At 41.0% G+C, this 23,301-nt stretch overlaps 1 protein-coding gene across 1 annotated transcript; it reads left to right on the forward strand.

Annotated features, from left to right (window-relative positions):
* The first annotated feature begins 638 nt into the window (after positions 1 to 638).
* On the forward strand, positions 639 to 21,746 carry LOC306969825 (neuronal migration protein doublecortin-like). Its single transcript, XM_079565522.1, has 7 exons — positions 639 to 837; positions 2,213 to 2,625; positions 3,859 to 4,199; positions 12,233 to 12,335; positions 15,870 to 15,959; positions 19,412 to 19,509; positions 19,621 to 21,746. Exons 2-7 carry the CDS (start codon positions 2,265 to 2,267, stop codon positions 19,675 to 19,677), a joined length of 1,050 nt encoding a protein of 349 aa, XP_079421648.1. The 5' UTR covers positions 639 to 837; positions 2,213 to 2,264; the 3' UTR covers positions 19,678 to 21,746.
* The last annotated feature ends 1,555 nt before the right edge of the window (positions 21,747 to 23,301 follow it).

The raw sequence follows: 23,301 nt of genomic DNA on the forward strand, positions 1-23,301 counted from the left end.
TAACAGGCTAATGGGCAAAGCTAAGTTAGTACTGCTTTAATGCTTTTTGATGACTTTTAAGGCCTTCATTTTGGAATCATTCACTGAATAACTTTCATTGCTTTTTATGCGTCATGGCGACGTGTAAACACTGGTTTGGATGCTAGGAAATGCTGCATCCTTGACATTACAGTAATGCAGTAGATTAGAATTGGATTAATCTGGACAATGTTTGGTTTGTAAATGTGTATTTTTAGTGTAATGTAATAAGCAGCCTATCATGTGCTGGCCTATTAGAACAATAGTCCAGCAAAAGTCTGCTCACAACCCTTGAAGGCTATAAGAAAGAGTCCACTGTTCAATGTGACAAGATAAAGTTACTAGCCTACTTCTTCTAATACTAAACGCAAGTAGCCTGCACAAAATGAATAATACAATCGTGGTACCACATCTTTTCTGGAAGGCTACCACATAATCTTTTCTAACATTAATGGCCATCTCCGTTGTACACATGTTGCTGTTATCCGAGGGGTGACATCACACTCTGAAAGCCACTGTTCCTCGGCCCAATCCTCTCCAGCCGCATGTGCAGCACACACAGCACCTTCAGAGGTTCAATGAGTGTAGGCGAAGGTGGGCGTGCCCGCAGTTTGCTTGGCTTTAGGACCCAGTGGCTGCAGCTCCAGTGAAGGCAGGCACTAGGCAGCGGCTCAGCGCTCACTCAGACAAAGGGGAAGGGGAGAGACGGTGTGCGGCTATCCCTCAGCAGCAGCAGCAGCAGCATCGACACCGCTCTCTTTCATTCATCCCACCCCGGCGCACGCTTCTTCCGGCGCACACTGCACCACAGCCACGCAGGTAACAAAACGGGAAAATCCTTCTTTTTTTTACCCAAACAATTTCAAGCACGCGGAAAAAGAACTTTGATATTTAGTTTCAGAAGGCTAGTTTTTTTTTTTTTCTGATTGATTGTGCAGGTGTGTTGAGTAGCGTAGGTGTGACGCCCCCTTTATAGTCGATAGCCTCATGTGCGGTGATAAGAAGTCTGTTCATGGTACATTGTCTTTTAACTTCTTCTTGTGTGAAGTAGCCTAAATGGTGTTGTTTTTCTTCTTCTTCTTCAAGATAAAGAGATGTGAGTAATACTTCAGGTTTGAAAGAATAGCCTCATTCTGGTGAGTGGGCTTGTGTGGGTGGCTTAGTCACAGTTGGACCTAGACAAAATATCACATAATGATACTGCAGTGGTGCTTAGGGCTGAGCACATGGTCACACAGGAGGGACATGGAGTTTTATTGGTGACAAGAAGAAAAAAAACTGCCTATATATATATATTAACACACTCAGTCATGAACAGTAAATTGGACGTTTTTGCTCATTGTTGAAGGAGGAAAAAAAAAAAGGCACACACCCACTGTCGCCAAACAGTTGTAGCTGACTGCCGGTGATGTCACTCCAAAGGCAGTCCCCCTGTTTTGCTGAGACAATGGGCCTGTCCCATCTGATGCTCTGCTGGGGAAGGGTCAGTGTTGGATCTGCCCATTAGAACAGCAGATGGGCTTGAAACCTGGCCTTTGTGAGCGGAGGAGACCCGCGGCCCTGGTCCCGCCCCTCACCGCGTGCCTGTCATAGACCCCAGTCAGTCTGAGCATATAGTGTGGACAGGCTGTAGTACAATGCTTTGAAATGGCCTCTCTATGGTCACCTAATGTACTGTATGTGGATTTATATGTTACATGGGTGACTGAGGCATAGAGAGGAAATACTGCAGCCTGACAATAACTATCTTACAAAAGGTAGTGTGCAACTTTTCATCTTGTCTATGTTGAAGGTGTGTAGTTTTTCAAGCAAGTTCTATCTCAAAGTGTTTCGAAAGTGATCATCTTCTTAGTCTATCTCGGACTTCCTCATATTGTTGGTTGATGGGCGGGTGCCATGATCAAAGTTTTGGTCCAGGGGGAGTTGTGTGGTTGCAGCCCTCCGGAGGTCAGAAAGTGGGAGGATGTCTCAGTCTGTAGAAGTGACTCCACATTTGCTGTACTGGTGGTTTCATTCCAGGTCAAAAGTGCCACATTGTGTTTGCCCAAATGGTGACCTCCTTTTGAATAATTTAAAGACCACTGAAAAGCCACACATCGAGCTGTGTGGGTCAAGTACCGCAACCAGCAACTGAATTTGTTACAGGTTGGTTTGAAGTGAATAAACATTGTGATTCTTTTGTGTTTTCTCCCAGGTTTCCCAAAGCTTGTCACCATCTGAGTACATAAGCCCTCACATCTGTCATCATGGAGCTAGACTTTGGACATTTTGACGAGCGGGACAAACCCCGCACCCCTAAAGGTGGTCGTATGAACGGACTCCCCAGCCCGACCCACAGCGCCCACTGCAGCTTTTATCGCACACGCACACTGCAGGCGCTCTCGAATGAGAAGAAGGCTAAAAAAGTGCGCTTCTACCGCAACGGTGACAGGTATTTCAAGGGGATAGTGTATGCAGTGGCCAATGACAGGTTTCGCACCTTTGACGCACTCTTGGCTGACCTCACACGATCACTGGCGGACCACATCAACCTGCCACAGGGGGTCCGCTTCATCTTCACCATCGACGGGATGCGCAAAATCTGTGATCTGGAGGAGCTAGAAGAAGGTAAGCAGTGGGGAAAGTCTTGTCTTGTTTGTATTTTGGTATTGTTATGGCCGCATGGGATTTTTTTTTTTTTTTTTTTACAAAAGTTGTGCTAATTCTAAAAGATTTGTGTAATCTCTTCCAATGTTTCATCTAATCTAGTTTACTCTCAGTAACCCAGATTAGGAGAGCCAGTGCAATGACATTTTTCCCCCCAGTGGTAAGTGGTGGCTTGAGTTGTACTGAATAAAAATACAATGTCTAGAGAATTTCAGAGCGAGCAAATAAAAGCCCGTTCATGTCAGTTAATCCCTGTCAATGCAAAAGCCTTAACCAAAGGCATCACTGTGAGTCTGGGATGAATGTTTCATTGATAGAGAGAATTAGCTTCTTAATACGTCTATAGAAACCTTCGCTCACAACTTGGAAGGTATTTCTGTTTTAAGTCCCAGCTAAAAGCACTTTGTCTGTGCATGTTTAAAAGTGACTTGTAAACAAAATTTAACCTTTGATATGTGCAGCATCCAACATAGAAGATAACACATGCTTAGAAATTAGGTCATGAATATAATTTGGCCTACATTTTTTGTAGTCTGACTTGGTTTGCTTGGAATGAACCGATGACTCTTGGAGCTTATTTTTTTGGAAGAAAAAGCATGTCTTCCATAACCTGAGCTGCTTATGATGTGGATTTGCATAGTTGTGTGCTGACTTGGGTAGAAGGGGCAGCCCTCCTCACTGTGGTGGGGTATTCTGCTTCTTCCTGTGGGGTATAATTAATTGCTCAATCTCCGCTGCACTGTGTAATCTTGATTTGTCTTTGTGTGGTGTAATTTCTCCACTTTAGGTCTAATTGTTGCCTTCTGGTTTTTGCCATTTGCCAGATTTCCCCTCAGTCTCCCTTCCTGTACAGTTCTTTTGTGTCTACAATGTACTGGTTCTTGTCTGAGCAAATACTGAACAATGACACAATCTTTGAAGAAACAAGCTGTGTAGTTGGGGCTTGTTCACTGTTCAGCTACACATAAAGTCCACTTTCAATAAGGATATGACAACAGTGCCCAATGGAGAGCCAGACTTATTTGCAAACATTGAATGAGATGGGTTTACCCACAGCTCTTCATATTGTTTTAGTGTCTGTAAAGTCTTCAGCGCCAGATATACTCTCCTTTTTCACACCATCTTCTTTTGGGACTGTCAAATATGGACCCAGCAAACGGCAGAACTCTAACCCTGTTCTCTCTGTCCTCTCAGGGGAGAGCTACGTCTGCGCATCAGAGAACATCTACAAGAAAGTTGACTACACAAAGAACGTCAATCCCAACTGGTCCGTGAACGTTAAGGCCTCAGCCAACCAGAAGAACATCCAGTCACTCGCGGCCAAAGTTGCCAGTGAGCCCAGGGAGAGTAAGGATTTCGTTCGACCCAAACTGGTGACTGTGATGAGGAGCGGAGTGAAGCCACGCAAAGCTGTCAGAGTCCTACTCAACAAGAAGACGGCACACTCCTTTGAGCAAGTCCTCACTGACATTACAGAAGCCATCAAACTGGAGAGTGGAGTGGTGAAGAGGATCTACACACTGGATGGGAAGCAGGTAGGTCAAGCGTTATATCACTTTATCACCACAGCTCTGGTTGATTCTTAACAATACGTTTCCCTCAACTTTACATTTAGCAAATGATTATCAAGCTGTTTCATTATGTATTAATGCAATCAGATTTATAGAATTTTACATTACAGATGTAATCCAGTCCAGCATACAGATAAACCATCAGTAGGCAAATATTCAGTACAATGGCTTATTCACAGCCCCACCCACAGCTCCGATGATATCATAGATTATCATAGTTAAAAGGAAAAATCATTTGCAAATCTTGATCTGCAGCTTTATTGTATTTTATACAGGGACCAGGTGGAAGATAAAATGCCACTGTGCATTGATAGTATCTGACATGATGGTGACACAGCAAGTTCATGGGAACAAGGATGAGAACCAGTTTCTATTAGAGACAAATACCTTTTATAATGTGGTTGCATTTTGACTTTGAGAACCTCAGTTGCTCCTGGATTGTGGTTGTGGATGTGAAAAGCTGAGCTTTGGGAAAGTTGTGCCTTCAAGCTAGAATGCTCTCGAGTTTGGATAAAGGACCAAGCCCTGTATTGTTGCGTTTGATCACATTGTCTTCATTGTCAGTGTGTTTGGTTTTGTGCACACACAATTAATTGACATTGACACATGTTGAACAGTCAATACTGTTCACATAATATGTGAATGTTGAGTTACATACCAGTACATACCCATGTCTAGTATATTTGCACCCTCTTTTTGTAGTATGAAGTTGCAAGTTCAAAAGTGAATATCTGTATTTGAGAGAAGTGTATGGAGAAGAAAATGTCAGAGAAGCAATAAATAACTAACTTTGTTTAAAGTGTGGAAAGTTGACATTGTGGATAGTGACTTGTGATCCTATCACGTCCAAAGGTTGGATGCAAATTTATATTTCAGTCTAAGGGGAAATGCTAATTTGACTCTGGATCCCCTGCTATAGCCTACAACAGAAAGTAATCTGACTCCCAAATGAATGAGTAGGTGTGCAAAAATCTGTCGACCAGAAAATGCACAAGGCTTTTATGAACAAGGGACCACAGCAGTCATGGATCACTGCATAAAAGCCATATTGTACTTTACTTTACCAATTAAGATAACTCTGCAGATGCAAGCTGCCATGGCAGATGTTTACACTTGCGACACACAACGTATGAGTTGTATTAATTTAGACTTATTAAGCTAAAAGTCCAGGAAATGCAAATGTTAATTAAATGATCCAAGTGCCACTTTGACTGTAACTAGGTTTGAAATTGCTCTTTGGGGACAAAGTTAAATGGACATTATATGTTTTATTCATGTTGATGCTTTACTTGAGTTGTCCTTTGGGATGATCTTCATCACTGTGCCACCTGGAAAGGCTTGAAAAGGTCAGTACTAGAGATGATCTTTTGGTGAACTTTAAGAATAAACTTGCATTCAGATCTTGGCAAAAATCACAGTTATGTTGTGCATTTAAAGAAATATGTGCAATCTGTGTAAAAATTAAAAATTAAAACTAGTTGACACATAAACCTGGTTTTCACAATGTCAACAAATGCGGTGGTCAGGCCTTGAAAACTTGTTGCGCTCTATGTAGTTCTAAGGATCTGGGTCTAAAACTAAATTAAAATTAAAACTAAATGTTGCCTTTTTAAAGCAAAAATAAGGGATATATTTGTCAGATTGTTCCTGTGACACCTGTTTTTACTATGAGAGCATTGCAATCAGCACAGTGTAAAATCAGGCATGGGCGGATATCAATATGGACATCTGTTACTTAGTCTTGCCTTTGATTTGTCTGTATGTTCATTGATCCTCATGTCGAGACTGTATGCTGTATAATTCAGTGAAGGGGGAGGGTAGACTGGAGGAGGTAGGATGGAGGTATTACGCTGAGCTCCTTTAGGTGCTGTCTGTCTTTGGGGTCCGCATAAATCGCATGTTATTTCAGGGGAGCTGATATGATGGAGCGGATTTGATGTAAATGCTCTCTCCGAGGGGTGCAGTCGTCTGGCGCTCAGAGTGCTTTTGACCCATGCATGTGGTCACTGCTCCTGATGGGACCTGTCCAATTGGTATTTGGTGCCTCTTGGTGACAGCATGCATTTTTAATGGGAGGCCAAGCTTTGAAAGGCCATAAAATGTCAGCTTATATATTCTGTTGTCATCTCACCAGAGGGAGATTTATTACTCCCTAAAGTGGCTTTAAATTTTCACTTTTTCAACCATTATTGATAAATGGATCTGGGGCATCATTTTTTACATGATGACATGATGACATAGCTCTTTTATCTCTCAGCAGCGATTACCATAGTCCACATGCATCTTTTGGGGTATGTTTTTGATTTCCGACAGCCTTGCGAAGCCTTGAGTGGGGGTAACTACTAAATCTATAAAGCGATCATTCAGGAAATTGACAAGTTCAGCTTCTGAGATCAGTGGTAAAATAATCCTAAGTATGATCATTTTAGGGATGCCAGTTTTGTGTCCTTTTCCATAGCGAGTGACAGCACACGTGTGGTGCTCTGCTCTGGTCTTTGTGTGATGGGGCAGACTGCAGCTGCTCTGTGCTGGAGCTTATGGGCTTCGAGCATTTGTAGTATTGATGCAGTAACCCGCCCCGCCCCTCCCTCCGTAGCCGACTCTGTACTCATGCCGCTCCTCTTTTTCTTTTTTTTTTTGGTCTCTCCTTCCTCTTCTCTCCATCTTCTTCCCATTCGGCTGCTGGTGCTGGTTGCTAGGAGACCGCATCCCAGGCACAAAGACCGAGGCCCAGCTGGTGTGGACCGGTCTGTCTGTCAGGAGAAAGCCACATCCTGAAGTGGGTGTGACTTGACTATCACGGCATCAAAAAAAAGTCCCCCTTTGGTTTAGCGTGTACGTGTATTCTCCCGGTGTGTGGTGGGTGTGACTCTTTCATATTGGTTTGAGGTATTCAATGTTGAAATCGTTCTCGGGATACAATGAATACGTTATTGAATTTCTACAAAGACATGCGTGCCATTTCTTCATGTTTCTATTTCCTTAGTTTTAAAAGCATGCCGTGCCTCCTCTCTTTGTCAGCTTTGTGCACCAAATCACTCCCATTCTGCCCCTTTTCATCTCATCTAGAAAGGGGTGGGGCTGCCCGGTTTCAGGAATCATTTGAGTCCTTGGAGCAAATTAGGATCACTTTATATTGGCTGATGGGAGTAATTATCACGTCTCACTAAAAAAACACCTTTCGATTTACCCTCATGGCTGCATTAAATCACAGAGCTTAACGAATTGCCAGAAGCCGTTAGTATTCAGTGCTTTCTATTTGCGCCTGCATAAGACACTTTAATTGGCATCCTGTATCCTTTGATAACTACTAAGCACATACAACGCCTTTGTCTAAGACGTAGATGCTTAATTTCGTCTGCAGTTGGGTTTAAGGCCCTAGGTTTGTTTGTTTGTTTGTTTGTTTGTTTTAGAACAAGAGTTTGTATAGAGTTTATATACACTGCCTGACAAGCTTTGATTACAGCATGCATTAGCTGTGGCATCGTCACAATGAGCTTCTGCAATGTCAAGATATCCAGTGTCGCATACACTTTACGCCACAATGTTATATTGATGACAGAGTGTGACCACTGTGCAAAGCCTTCTCCAGCACATCCCAAAGATTCTTAATGGGGTTAAGATCTGGACTGTATGGCGGCCAATCCATGTGTGAAAATGATGTCTCATGCTCCCTGAACCACTCTTTCACAGTGTGACTGACCATTGCTGAATTAACCTGGTCATTCAGGATGTCTCGGCAGCTGATCTCATTCTTTGAGCACATTATAGTGTTGCTGAAGTTAGACCTGACCACCTTTTTTTTTTTTGGTCAGGCAGTGTCTTTACTACCACCACTATAATTATTGTAACATTTCAGAATCATGCCATAAGATGGAGTTGGGAAATGGGGACTAAGTACTGTAAAGAAAATGGGTGAAATAAATGTCAAAGAAAGTGAAAAGCCATCAACCAAAAGCTTAGCTGGATGACCACAGGCCACACGGAGGGATGTGAGTGAGTCGGTGTTGCTATGAGTCTTTGGAACCTTCAGGAGACCCTGACTGCTGATTGAAGGGTGCACCCTGAGCAGTAGGAGCGCAAGAAGTCAGCAATATCCTGGGGGGCCTGACCATGCAATTCTAGTCAATCTAATGTATATCTTTTAGATCTGTCTTTTCGGTTTTAAACATGGCACAAAAGTACATTGTCAGACCATTTCTCAATGCGCAGCTGTGAGCACACCTAAGGCACAAGGTCACACCGTCATTGAAAAGAACAAAAGATTTGGTTCGGCTCACTGTGTTGGCTCGGATGAGAAGCCAACAGCAAGAATGTGTGCTCCAATGGGAATGAAAGGGCTGCATTTTGCCAGGTTTGTCTCCTGTCGAGCGCCTACTCTTTGCCACGCTGCAGTTGCTGTTGTCATGGCAATAAGCCTGTATGTGCTAGACTCAGTTGACGATGGTTGTAATGTGCTGAGTGCGCTCCTCATGCGAGGATTTAACCTGTCTGCACGCTGCTCCTTTTAACACATCATCCAGCGCTGCGGAGACAAGAGGGGCGTGGCACTTCATGTCTTGAGCTACTGCTACACTGTCCAAGCATAACATTATGACCAGTCGGGCAGGGGAAGAGGATTACACAGATAAGGGATGCCAGGTTTAGCAACATTGGTCTGAGATCGGATCAAAATCTGTCAATATGTAGTGCAGCAGGTTATGCGTGTGGGGTTAGATAATCATAACCACCAATATAGCCAAGCCAGTGTTTCTGCACCCATTGTACAGCATTTCTGAAACCACATCAACAAGTGAGCCTGAGGGAATAGGAGCATGTCTGGTGTAATAACATTGAGGTCATATCAGTCAAACAAATGGGAAGGCAGTTTTCCTCCTTTCGACGTTTTGGTTTGGGCTCCAGGGCGAGAGCAACACCAGGCGCCAGCTGCTCCTCCTGACGATGCAGATTTGGCAGCCTGTCTCCAGCCATGTGCACTAACCACATCCAGAGCATCTCCAGACGTGGGTCATGGAAGGGTCACGCTGGTGGCTGGTCATGAGATGTAAAATGACAGCCATCTCGATCTTTATCTACACATTGTTCATGACTGGAATGTTGTACCACACAAAAAAAAAAGGTCTGTTCTGTAGTATACCATCAAAATAGCTCACTGGCTCCTCTATTGATCTGGCCTCCTGAAAACAAACTGTGTAGGAGTTTATCCCCAAGGCGTCAAAGCAAGACTACTGAATCTCTCACTGCTCTTTGTGTTTTTAACAAAAGCGCACACGGTTTTATTTCCTCAGCAACCAGCTACAGTCAGTTTTAACCAGGGTACATATTTAAACCGTGAAAGAAGGAGGTTGTGTAGCCACAGCCTGAAATTGTTTCTTGCTCTCACCATCCCTCTTTTTTCATCCTGTGTGCATGTACGGCGATGTGCAGCAAGGTGGACCACCATAGAAATGAAAATTGTGGCAATTTCTTCTTTTACCTTCGTGTTAGCGTTTGAGAAATATTGTGGTATATTAAGATGCAGACGGCGCAAGGTGGTCTGTTTTTTTCCCCCCCCCCACACAATGCACTTTATGATGGCAAAACATTTATTTCAAGGTCAATGGATGCAGTAGTAGAATGCTTTCTTGCGGCAATACTTCCCCAATCCCCCTTAGCATTTAGTCTAGTGACAAATAAATGAGCTTGTGTGAAAAAGGCCAGACTTTTGCAGACGGTATAATTTACAAATTATTATGCCAGATGTCCTTCCTAACAGATTCCTTTCCATTATAACTGTGACCCGGTTTGGCCCGACGGAAACCTCATAAATATGTGACTCTGCATTTAAAGCTGAAAAACTACAAATGCAAAAGTACAAATCAAAGCATTTTGTTTATTAAGTGTTGAAGGATCTGTATCACCCAGTGGTCAGGGGTTAAAATAGCTCCAAGTATATTTCAGTTGTTGCCGTCTAGACCCTTGTGTAGCTGCCAGGGCTGGTTTTTGGGGAGTCATGTGGTTTGGACAGCTGGTATGGCACAGATTAGGACGGTGCAGGGTGGGACTGTGGGTTGGTGGGGACACCGGGATTCTGGAAAGGGCTAGTTGACCCTCTTAGACCCCACCTAATTATCACATTATTAGCCTATAGACATGGTGTACATACCAATAATTGTGCGGTGTAGTATTTAAAATGAATCACATTTTGCCATTGTTGGGGTCGAGGCTGTTGCCAGGTGGATTTGGAAGATGACCTTTTCTGAGAGACTGTATCACATGTCCAAGTGTGCTCGGATAAAGCTGCCCTTTCTGCTCTGCAAATGAAATTATTTACTTGCTGTAACATCGCTTTATATTTATGAAAAATCATAATAAGCAGATTTTGATTAGTTAAATATGCGGATCATACTTGCCTTAAGGGATCCCTGTGGTGAATAGATTACATCTCAGTGGGGTGCATTGTTTTTTGGATAAAGCCTTTTAACAGTTGTTGGCTTGGTTATGATCAAAGGAGATGAGCAACAAGATTATATTGTACATTTGAACTATTGGTCAATTTATTAAACTGTTTTTAGTTGCTGAGGTTGTCTTATTGTGTTTTTTTTCTGGGTAATCCAGAGAAATTAGAGGATTGTGTCAAGAAATGCTGCCATCTCGTAACTTGCCCAAATTTATGCAAATCACTGCAGTGCAGAGTACAGGGACTGGGGGGAGTAGAAATTTGCAGGGTCTTAATCAGAACCCAAAGTACCATATCTGTCTCTAGTCCAAAGTCAGAAGTTGCTGTATAGCTGTGGGTCTTAAAATGAAGTGGATCTTATGTCAATAGAGCTTAAGGTAGAGCACTTTATCCATTTAATCAGCTTTGTTCTTAAAGCTATTAAAGCATCAGTCTGCTGGTTGCTTTCCCACTACAAGATGTTATTCTTTGGGGTAAAAGAAGCACCGATTGTCTTGTCTTATGATACACAGTCAATTGACCTTGTGTCTATGCAACAGTGCCCTCTCTGACGCTGACTTGAATATAATCTCTTGGTAATATTCTCAATAGACTCTCTATGTGCAGCCTTGAAAAGTGAAGCCTGTCTGGAAAACCAATTAGATTTTGATCCCCCGAGTCCGAACACCATCTCTGTGTATCCAGGGGACTCTCCGCGTGGTACAGCTGCTGGATGCTTCGCCATGCAGTCACCAGCGCACACACTTATATAGCTTTTGGAGCAAGACAGAGGACCAACATGGCAGCTGCAGGGCTGCGCCGTTCCCAAAATGTCCCCCCACTCATAGTTTAGATGTGTATCATAAAGGACTGAATGCCTTTGCTTGAATACATTTTCCATTATAACTGTATTCAACTTCTTCTGGCAATTATACTAATCATTTCGGAATAAGATAGTTTAGTAGCTGTGTTTTTTGTTGTAGACTGGTTGAAAGTAATTGACAGGCGGTAGCATTTGCGAAGTTGGTAATCAGTGTTGGCAGTGATTTAGCCAACATGATGAGATTAAAACAACCAAAGAGGAACCTGTATTTGGTACATTTGTTTTCAGTAGGTGTGACCTGCATCATGTGAAGTGGAGGAGAAGGTGTGGTCTGTAGACATCTGCATTACAAGTAGGCCATATTGGGTAAGCAGCTGTTGTATTGGAGAGAGACCCTGGGGCGGGAGGTGAATCTATCATATAAAACATTACGGCAAAGGTGTAACTGAATGCTTCTTATGTTTTTCATCTTTTGTTATTTGCTGCCTTGGCTGGCAAAAATATCTTGGAGCAATTCTGGCATGGCCTCAGCTGGACCTCATTACGTCTAAATATGAGATGGTTGTGTGGTGTGCTGTAACTCTCATCATCTGAACAACTGTAGCGCTTTTCTGTCATGGCATTAAGGAAGGTCCTGGTTTGATTCCCATATGTGGGGCTTTTTGTGGAATTTGCATGTTCTCTTTTGTCTGGGTGGATATCCCTCTCGTCCTCCCCAGCCTTACAATTGTTTTTGCTCTTTTGTTTGTCTTGCAGGTTACTTGCCTCCAGGATTTCTTTGGTGAGGATGATGTCTTTATTGCATGTGGACCTGAGAAATTTCGATATGCACAAGATGACTTCTCTCTGGATGATGATGGTGAGTATAATTATTATCTTTTTTATTTTTATTTTTGATGAAGCAGTCAAACTGTATGAGCACAGTGTTGTACATTAGATCCACAGTAAGGTTTTATCATACGCACCAACCACAACCAATTCTGGCACAACCCAGTGTCCTTGACAGAGCTAAAGGCCCTGTCCCACGTGGCAATGATTTATGGGAAAAGGAAACAAGCTTGTTTCAGTGCATACAGTATATGAATACTTTTGAGTGTCATTATCACGTTACAATATGCAAAATGTTCCACTCTGCCTAATTCTGTATCTTAATTAAGTCCAAATAACTTTACATTTTTCCTTTGTATTCTAAGAGGGATATGATTGTAGAATATTTGGGGCAGAGCACAGTGAGTAGTAAAATAACCAATGTGATATTAACCCAGTGAACGTCTGTGGACAGCAGGAGACACAGGGAGAGACACGGGGAGAACCGTGTTATCTGTAGCCAGCAGCAAGAGCAGAAAAAGGTTGGAGGGAGGCTAGCCATTAATCCAGACTGTGACAGGTTTAGGCCAGCTGATCCGGAGGTGCTGATAGAGCAGAGGAATACAGAAGGAAAATGTAAAACCATTCCTCGCCCACTCCCACTGCTCAGAACAGACCTACATATCATATTAGCAGCCACCCACTCTGCCTAATGTCCTCCTTCAACACACTCAACATCTTATGAAATGCCCTTCGGATCTCATCGGTACAAGGGTAATTCTGCCATTCACCATCTCTGTTTCAAATGGACTAAAACAATGTATTACAATTTCATTCCTAACAGTCTTGATTCTTCCAAAGGAACTCTATCTAAATTGTTTCATTCAGTCCATCATCACATCCTCAGGGCAAGGCTGAATGAAATGCCTCTAAACCTTTCAAATAGGCAATTAGTTTGTGGAGCAGGGAATGTCTATGTTGACGTTATGTGCTTTTTCAGCCAATATAAACCGTAATGTACTGCATGGAAGGAATTCTAGCACTAATAGATTTGGTTTTAAGGGATTGGGTAAAAAAAAAGCTTAAAGTAAAGGGTTAGTCAGTCACACTGTAGTTGCAATAGTAATACCGGTAATTATTTACATCATTATAACATTTATTTTATTTAAGGTCCCATACCTTTTTATTTCGAGTAGTGGAATATTATGACCTTTGCTTTACCCTTCAGTATATTCTAAAAGAAGCAGAGATTTGTGCTGAATAAAAGGTCTTTGTGCGCTTGTTTCTAATTATAAAGCCTTGTATCAATCGTCCTGGGTGTTTACGTTACACTACCACTCCCTAAAAGCTGTGAAACGTTCTCATAAACTCATCCCTGTGTAGAATTAGGATGTTAGAAATGCTTAGAATTTATGTAGCATACAAACAATTTATGGCCTTTAATAAATGCAGGCCTAAATAAGCATAACAAAAAGGTTAATAATTGCATTATTGACATTTCCTAGAGTCTCCTGGGAGATGTAAATTGCGCACATTGAGATCATGTACATAGACCGCTGAGCCCGGAGAGAATTGCTTTTCCCATCAGACCATCAGACCGACATTTTCCAACTGGGAGTAAAGCCCTGAAGCTTTTTGCACAACCAACACTCTGTGCAAACAAAAAATACAGTCCTCTTCTTCTCGTTGGAGATGAGTAAGACTTCAAATCACTGCAAGTATATTCACTGTTGTTTTTATTTTTGCTTTATGTGGACTGTACGGCTGCATGATATTGCTGCCAATCAAATTCTTGGATGAAAAAAATAAAATGAAGAATTTGGAAATTACTCGGGAAATTTTGAACTCAAAGTATGTATTGTAAATCTGAAGTACATAGCAAAATAATTTCTTCATTGACAACTATCATTTGGCACAAAAAAAAAGCAATTACAAATTCACAATATTCACCTTAATCCGGAAGTTGCCATGGGCGCCGCCATGAATTGTGCCCGCCCCTTTTCCCCCATCAGTTAACATGGAACTGGAGAAGTCCGCGTAAAATCAGTGTTTGTGCAAATGAACATCGGACATTTTGCAGAAATCAATCTACTAAACATATTTGAGCGACGAACATTTTCCTTCGTTCTCTGTTAAAATGAACAGGCGTCGCGCTCGACCGGAGGTGTCTGTACAGCGGAAGTGCCGAGACAAAGCAAAAAGAGGCAAAAGTGGGCGTGGCAGAATAGGTGAAATAATAAAACAATTTTGCTTACAAACTTAAAGGTAAGACCAACTTTTCAGCAGCAGTAACAAGGTACAAATGTTCCAAATACACACTCCAGAAAACTGGGTCACAAAACTGAAGTTTAGCATGATGCCTACTTCATACAAAGGATTTTTTCAGAAAGCCTAAAATAGACCCTAGTCCCATGTGGTTGTCTTTCACTGTAAAACACAAGACGGGGAGGAGCACCTGCAGCTCGGTGTAAGTGCTGACAGCATCAATTGAAGCTGAGAAAATGTGTGTGCGCTATTCTGAGACGACTAAGCAGACAAGACAAGCTGCCAGTGTGAAGTACTGTCAAATCCACTGTGCCACGCCTTGAAAACAATAGACCTCCAATACAGGCCTGTAGCCACTAGTGTGTGAAGGTTAGGGGAGATGACAGACAGAGGAGTATTCCCAGAGAAGCAGCGAGGGCAGATAGTGTAATTAGCATCGATGGAGAAAGGGATGTGGAAATTGATTATAGTGGGAGATGAAACATGGGGACAAGGAAGGCAGAGGAGTGGCACTGTCTGGAGTCTGTCTGCTCTGATTGAACAATGACCCAGAAAAAGTATTGAAGGAGTAAAGTAGGCAACGACAAATGTAGAAAGTCCACATGCTTAAATATGATGGGAGTGTAATAACCAGTCACAACATGGGAGTGTAATTATTGGGTCTGTGCCAAGCCTGGGCATTTGTTCTGGGTTTAGTCCTTATTGTCCTTGTATGGACATTTGTCACCTGCATTTGACCCGTCCTACATTTCTTCTGTGGCGACCTGGAGGATCAGGATCAGGAGTTTTAGGCCCCGAACTGGCCAAATGCTGCCCCCAGATTCCTTTAATACTGGCCCGCAGACTTCTTCTAGGGTAGTAATTTCCCAGCCACATTGTAACGTTTTCACTAACAAACTATCCATCCATCCATTTTCTTCCACTTTTCCGTTGCCGGGTGGGGGCAGCCATGGGAGCTGCCCAAATCACATGGCACCAGCCCCTATGGCTCCTCCTGCAGGTGGTGGGTCCACAGAAGGACGGCCGATTCTAACCGGGCCTGTTGGTTTCTCCATAAGGGACCTCTGAACCGCTCTTTGTCTGACCCGTCACCTGTTTGCCATGGGACAGCCTACCAGGGGCACGAGGCCCCCGACAACAGGGCTCCCAGGATCATTAAGACGCTCAGACCCCTCCACCACGTTAAGGTGGCGGTTCCAGAAGGGGACTAATAAACAGACATGGTTTAAACCTCACAACTACCTATTACACAACTGAAAAGCAATTGTCTCCCCGTGTTAAAGTTTATGTATTTTAAAACATAAATATGTTTCTACCATAGAATGCCGAGTGATGAAGACACCCAAAGGTCAGAGGGGTTCAGCAAAGAGTCCCGGTCCCATGAGGCGATGCAAGTCTCCTGCTGAATCAAGTGAGTAATATTACTGTTTGTTGTTTTTGTACCACTTTCATATTGGAGTTTTATTTTTAGGCTTCTATTGCTTTAATTGTCCATACACAGCCAATAAATGTACCTTAATCATAAATCATGCATGAGGAAAAATGTCGACATCCTCTAGCTATTTGTAACTTAAACAAGTCGAAACATCCTGGAGGCACAAGATCTTTTCAGGAATAGCTCAGACTGAATCTTTAATGTTAACAACAGCTTTTAACTCCACATTACAGCCTTGTACTTCTGTTACATTGTTTTTCCGGCTCCAGAGTGGTTTTACTGCAGCATGAGTCGACCGAGCAGTTGGTGCTGTGAAACTGGATCACACTCGGGCATTAACACAAAAAGTTGTTTCTCTTTCGGCTCCAGCCAAACCAAAATATAGACAAATGTTACGTAAGCCGTCCATAATTGAAGCATCACACAGTTCACACTACTTGAATTATTGACTGGGTGCAGGGACCTCCCTTTGTCTTTTGTCACTTTTCTAACACATCTTATTGATTATTGATGGGGGATGCCAGCTCCTGAAGGCAGCAGATGGCAGGCTAAACGCGTAAAAGACAAGAAATATTGACCACAAGTACCTCTTGTTGCGCCCCAGAGGTCAGAGGGGAGTGTTGAGAGGACCAGTGCTGCCAACACGACTTCTGGCTTAATAATGGGGTTAGACATTTTAAAAATGCAAAAACCCCTGTTTTTACCTTTTTTTTTTAATTAAGGGAAATACTGCAGGCCAACATCTAAACTCCGTTAGAAATAAATAACCTCATATTAACAATACGTTGTTAAATATTACACTGAGTCAAAGTTGCTCCAGGGATTAATGAGAAATAACTTAAATTTTTTTTTTCAAAGCAGCAACATCTCCACATAATTACCAACCTACAAACACCACATTTTCCAGGCTTGTACTGAACAATATTTACAATTTTTCTTCAGACTTTTCAATTAGGGGCGTGACTTTTCCATTACATAAGGTTTACTGCTATTAAAAATAATCACACTTCACTTGTGACGTAGACAATTTGTCATTTGTCTTGTTCCTGCATAGGGACAAACGTGGCGTAAAGCCAAAAACAATTTTACTGTGAAACTTGTTCATTCACACAGTTAAGCCGACACAAACCTATTTTAAAAGCTCATTCTCCAAGATAAATCGCACTGCTATCGTCTTTTGAAGTGATCACACAGGCCTCACATCTGCACTTCAAATAAGTGCAAATGGCGGAAAATACAAAGAAGCATCTAAAATATAACACACCCCCATAATAAATGATGCTTAAATGCGATTAATTACAATGGTCAGAAATAGCTTGAATTAGCTTAATTTCTAAAAACTAGTTTAAAACCCTAAATTCAAAGCTGGCGTTGTCATTATTCAAATTTTGCCACTACAAATATATTTTCGATTTTTATCATTTTACTTATTTCCATATAAAAATGTTGTGTATATGTACTTTTATGTCCGTAACCTACAGCAGATGTTTCAAAGCGATATCTCTACATGTAGTTTTGTCCCACATTCACCTGCAGTGTCTCGCCTTCAAGTCTAACTGAAGACAAACATGCATTCCTTTCTTCTTATGAAATGGAGTGGAGATGGCCAAAGCAGTTTCATAAATGGTCAAAAGGACCAATGCGAGATAAGCTTTTACAAGTTTCAAAACCGGAACAAAAAATCTTTTTAATGTTGCATTTCATTGTATGCAAACAAAGCAATAGGATTTATAAATTGTACTTAAGATGTGTTTGAACAGCTTGCTAAGTCCAAAGCAGTTTATCTGTCTGAATAGTTAAATAAGGCCTTTAGCATTTAGTTAACAATGAAGCTTTATCCCCTTGTCTTTCCAACTTGGCTTGAATTTACACTGGCCATCTGGCTCATAGTGTTGGAGAGCTTTTATGGGCAAAACTCTTTTAGCACACACGGAGACGACGCCATCACACGGCACCACTCGTAGATGTAAACGATTGTCCAAAAGTGGCTGAATCCTAGCAACTGCTAAGATGCAAAGTGGGTGAATTAAACACAGACCTTGAATGACTTTAGTGACATGCCAAAAGAGGGTCTATTGGGGCTGTGGTCTTCAAACTGTGGTTCAGGGGATTCTTCTGGTGAACACTGGGGTCTGGTCTGATTTCCTTGGGTTTATTCTCTGCTTAGACGCTCTGAGTCCACTGCTCTTTCTTTAAGTTTGGGTTTAGACTTTAGTTCTTGTACAAGTTTTGACCCCATATTGGCTGTGTAGTGTTGGACCTAATTGTTTATGATGTCAAGGTTTAGTCATTCTCCCTTTTAAGTTTAGATTCCCATGTATTTAAAATGGTGTATGGCCTAGCAGAAACAACATTTTCAGAGAAGATCAGATTGGATAAGATAGGGCCTTATTGATCTCACAATGGAGAAATTCACTTGTTACAACAGCTCTCAAGAAAACTCAGGGGTCAGGAAAAACGTGCAGTCAAAGAACAAGGAAATTTGCAAACCAGTAAAAACTTCTGATCTAATTCAAGAAAAAAAGACATTTCAGAACATGTATGGAAAGGACTAAACTATTACAAGGCTTTGTACATAATAAGACCCCATGGAGACAGGATATTTATTGTTTTCTCGTCTTTATGATTTGGTCAGTGCTAGGGCTGGGTAGCATTAAATAATACCATTATGGTATAGAGACAAATAGTAGTAGTAGTAGCAGTAGACCAGTAATACTTAAACTCGAAAGCAGGTACAGACTAAATACAGGTGCTCATCATATCATCAAAAGTGCATTTACTTCTGTTGTTCAACTTAAACTGTGAAACTATATATGTATGATAGACTCATTACATGCAAAGTGAGATATGTATAGCCTTTTTTTTGTTATTTTCATTATTATGACTCACAGCTTGTAAAAACCCCAAATTTAAAAATCTCATAAAATTAGAATATTTAAAAAATGGACTGTAAGCCATAATCATCAAAATTATAACAAAGGCTTGACATATGTCACTTTGCATGTAATGGGTCATGATATTCTAATTATATGACGAGCACCTGTATATCTTTATAGTCCAAGTATATTGAAGAGAATCTTTTTATGGAGTAAATTAACATCATTGTTCAGTTTTCTGGTTATAGGTGAGAAATATTTTAGTATTGGTATCGAAAGAATTTTTCAGGTATTGTTTAACTCCTGGTATTGCAAAAAAAACATTTAACAGTACCCAGCCCTTGTAAGTGCTACCTTTCAAAGTGTGATTTTCATTCAATTCCGTTTACCTGTACCTCCCAAGTGCAACAGCTTAATTTAGTATATGGGACATTGAAGATCAATTATCACTGTAACACTGCATTGAAGAACTCTCTAATTCTTGCTGCCCATTTTCTCCTTCTCCCCTTGCACCCCACTTCACCCATCTGTCCACTTGGGGCTCTCTCTCAGCTAACGGGACGGGCTCCAGCAGTCAGCTCTCCACCCCGATTTCTAAGCATTCCCCCACCTCCACCCCCACCAGCCCCGGCCTCAACAACAAGCAGAAGGTACCCACCCCTTTCCCTCCCAACTACCTTTTGTTTTCCCCCCCTGCTATCCTCATGTAGGCGACTACTATTTGACACAATGACAAGTTTTGTATGCTTTTGTCTTTGCAGGACCTATATCTCCCATTGTCTCTGGATGATGAGGATTCTCAGGGTGAATCCATGTAGACAGACGCCCATCTCCTGCGATCAGCCTCTGAAGCGAAACTCCCACTTTTTTTGTATCCACTTTTCACTTCACCCGTTGTCTTGGAAACGCACTATTTTTTTTTTTTTTTTGTAAAATTGAAAAAGCCTTACTCATCCGGGGTATGTTACCATTTGCTGCTTGTGAATACCAACTATTCTTTTTTGTATGCTGGTAAAAAAAAAAAGAAAGAAAAAAGTTCCGGTTTGTCACTTTTGGAGAGACGGGTCACTGAAAGTCAATCGACACATTGTAAGAAATATTTCAACTCACACACATTTTGTTAAGTCATATTTGAAGATTACCATCACTGATTCCAAGCAGCAAAAGGACATTTTAAAGGGTGTTTGTCCGATCTGATTCACCTTTGATATCACTTGTTGTTCGTCGCGTCCTTCTATCAAAGCATGGGGAAGGAGGCTCATATTGTGCTGTAAATATTGTGGATAACTATTGCATCACTGCCCATCGTCTCACTGTTCCTCCGTCCGCTTTCAAACGCCATTTATTATGTGACTAACGACTGCATCCGCATGAACAGGGTATATTTAAAACAGAAGAGGCACCCCTAATGCAGTGCAAATGAAGTTATGTGGGATGCTGGCAGGAATCCAGTATCAGATCAGATATTGTGTGGAAAGTTGAGATTTTATGGATTGGCATTTTCCTCACATGCTTTACCCTGGTGGTTCCTCTGTTTTGACCCCGTACAATCATAACAATAATCATAGTCCAAACACAAGACTTTCATAAGAACAGTGCATGATTAAAAAGAGATGACTTTTTTATACTATGGGCATGTTGGACCTAATGGTGTGTGAACAACCAAAGGATAAGGGCCATTTTACCACATGCAGTAGTAGTAATATTCCCTTTAGGACATTTTTATAATAGAACGCAAAGGTCTTAAAGCCAAAGTATGAGACCGATACTTATACAAAAGAAATGTACACAATAGGCCTATTCATAGTTGTGGTTCTAGGGGAGTTTTATGCATGATATCTCACTGTCAATCATTGGAAGGCTGGTAGATTCAGGGAGCTAAACGGGAGTGGAAATTTTCATATTTTGCATGGCTCAGAATAGTTTTCAAATAACAGGGAAAAGATCTTGTCTATGAGGGGTTTTAATATTTTATATAATGTATTAATTTATAAGGGTACTTTTTATAGGGTACTTGTTTAGAATATGTTTCTATATAGTTTATGTACTACAAAAATTTTACTTAAGCCTCGGTTTTCATTTTCTATTCAACCAAACCTGCTTCTGTGTCTTAAAAATGACTTATCAAACATGGTGTCAATAACTTATAAGGCACTATCTATTGGCCAGCACTGCAATTGGCTACCATCATGAATAATTACTCCAAAACAAATACTGAGCATGTAGCAGGGATTATTGTTCAAATCTATGCATCTAGAGACAAAAATATTTTAAAAATGTCATGCGATAGTGACCAAACCTTTTATACCCAAGAAATAACCCAAGACATGAGCTTGAATCGATTTTGACTTGCAGTTTGTTTGTTGTTTGTATGAATCTCTCTGGTGCTGTAAGTGTAAGAAACACCTTTCCCCTACAGGGGGCGCTGTCACACCAGCACAGTCTAAAACCAACCAGGGACGGATCACTTTGTACAAAACACCGTCCTGTTTTGGTAAACCGTCATTCATTCGGTTTGTGTTATCTTAACCTAATTTCATTTGTCTACAATGTTCAACAACTATCCTAAATGTTTTGTCTTGTGTGTCTGGCTCATCACCCAAAGTGGTGCCTTTTTGAGTACAGTTTTTGATATGATACTACTGAGACATACGCAGACATAATCTTTGTTGACTTCACATTAAGAGGCCTCTGACATCGTTTTGTAGACTCTTTGTCTTGGTGTAAATAGGCTCCGTCCTTCTCTTTCATAATGTAAGCCTTTTCTCAACAAATCAACTTTTCTTGGAAATTTTACAATGTCATTTTTAGTGGTATTTTGAATTGTCACAGTGGCTAATATCAACGCTTCATATCAATGTATTAACCAGTCCTTTCGCAAATAAAATTGTTGGATTTTACCTTTGAACTCTTTGTTCTTGTAGTAACCTCTGTGATATAATGCTTTTATAATTTGATCAAAGAGTATACAGCCATATGTTTATGGGCCTACTGTTTTTAGGTAAATAAAATTGTGTTAAAGTGCATATGGCAGGTTTTAAGGCTTTTGAAAATATGACTTATTTAGAAGGATAACATCAGTTGCATAATTATCATTTTATTTCAGTGAAGCAATTTTAATTAAGTGTTGGGCAGAAAAGTTACTTTTATTTGAATTTTTAAGCTGCTGACCACAATAAGACTAACGTTCCAGAGCAGTTCTCACTCATTTCCACTCATTGGTTGGCATGGCAACAGTTTAAAATTGTTTACCTTCTTCGGTGTCCAATAAGGAAGTGAAACTATAAACCTCACAAAAATGGCCAAACTAAAACAAGAAACTGGGTACAATCTTTAGCAAAATCTTAAATATAATTGTGTCATGTTTTAGCAAAAATTATGTATAATGTGTCATATGCACTTCAATTTAAATGTATTTTGCTCATGAAAAGGTCATCTCTCCGTCACTATGGAAACTGCAAATCAACAGAGTGACTTTGAGGTAGGCTACTGAGTCTTGATTTAGTCATTTATTATGAAAGCATTTGAATGCATTGAGCATTTGAAGCTTAATACAGGGATGTCCAAATGTTTTTTCTCAGAAGGCCACAGAGCAATTGTTTGTATTGGGGTTGGAGTAGCCTAAAAGTAACATCTGTGGCAATGTGTGCCAATTCAGCAAAAAGCTCAAGGACCAACAGGAATAAGGCCGAGGGCTGCATTTGGATCCAGGTGTATTTGGTAAATAAGATTAAGCACCTCTGGCCTAATAGATCTATTATGTTGCTTCACAGACGTAAATTTAAAATAATCCCAAGGGCAAAAACCTTCTTTGTTCCTTCTGTTAGAATTCACAATACCCTGTTCATTGGTGTCCCCTGGTGGTAGTCTTTTGAAATAAACCAAGAAAGTAACGTCCTTGAAATCACCATCAAATCACTGTGCTTTTCAAATTAAGTTTGTTATACATATTCAATTACAAACTACATAATTTGAACATTTTGTGAAGGAGTTCTGCTGCACTCTGACGTCCCAGTGTCTCAATATTTAGATCAAAAACATGATTGTTTGCAATAAAGCTGGGTACCTGATTTTTTGGTGTTGTAGGATAAATTTATTTTTGCCACCTCAGAGTATGTTGTAAACGCAGCGAAACACAGACCATGTTGTATTGTCCTCACCGAAAGTTTTATTGAGCAATGGATGACAGAAGTCTAATCCAAATGAGTGGAATTTATGCTGGGTGTGAAATGGGCATATAACAACGTCGCCCAAGAAGTGATTTCCTGTTTCGATCCAAGCACATCAAAATAAAAGCACCATCATACTCATAAGTTCAGTAGTTCATTAGTTCAACTTTCTTTCTGCCTAACTATTGACAGACAAAACATTTAGAATGTGTTTATTTAATTATACTCTTGTAATGTTGCAAGTACCTGCTGAACTAATCAATGAGACGAGCT

This window comes from Gobius niger (genome assembly GCF_951799975.1).
Source record: "Gobius niger genome assembly, chromosome: 11".
Lineage (NCBI taxonomy): Eukaryota > Metazoa > Chordata > Actinopteri > Gobiiformes > Gobiidae > Gobius > Gobius niger.

Excerpts from the sequence above, each read along its gene's own strand:
- LOC306969825 (XM_079565522.1), top strand. The coding sequence starts at position 2,265 with ATGGAGCTAGACTTTGGACATTTTGACGAGCGGGACAAACCCCGCACC. Across the intron at positions 12,336-15,869 it reads CTTCTCTCTGGATGATGATG|AATGCCGAGTGATGAAGACA; the intron begins GTGAGTATAATT and ends TTTCTACCATAG. Across the intron at positions 15,960-19,411 it reads CAAGTCTCCTGCTGAATCAA|CTAACGGGACGGGCTCCAGC; the intron begins GTGAGTAATATT and ends GCTCTCTCTCAG.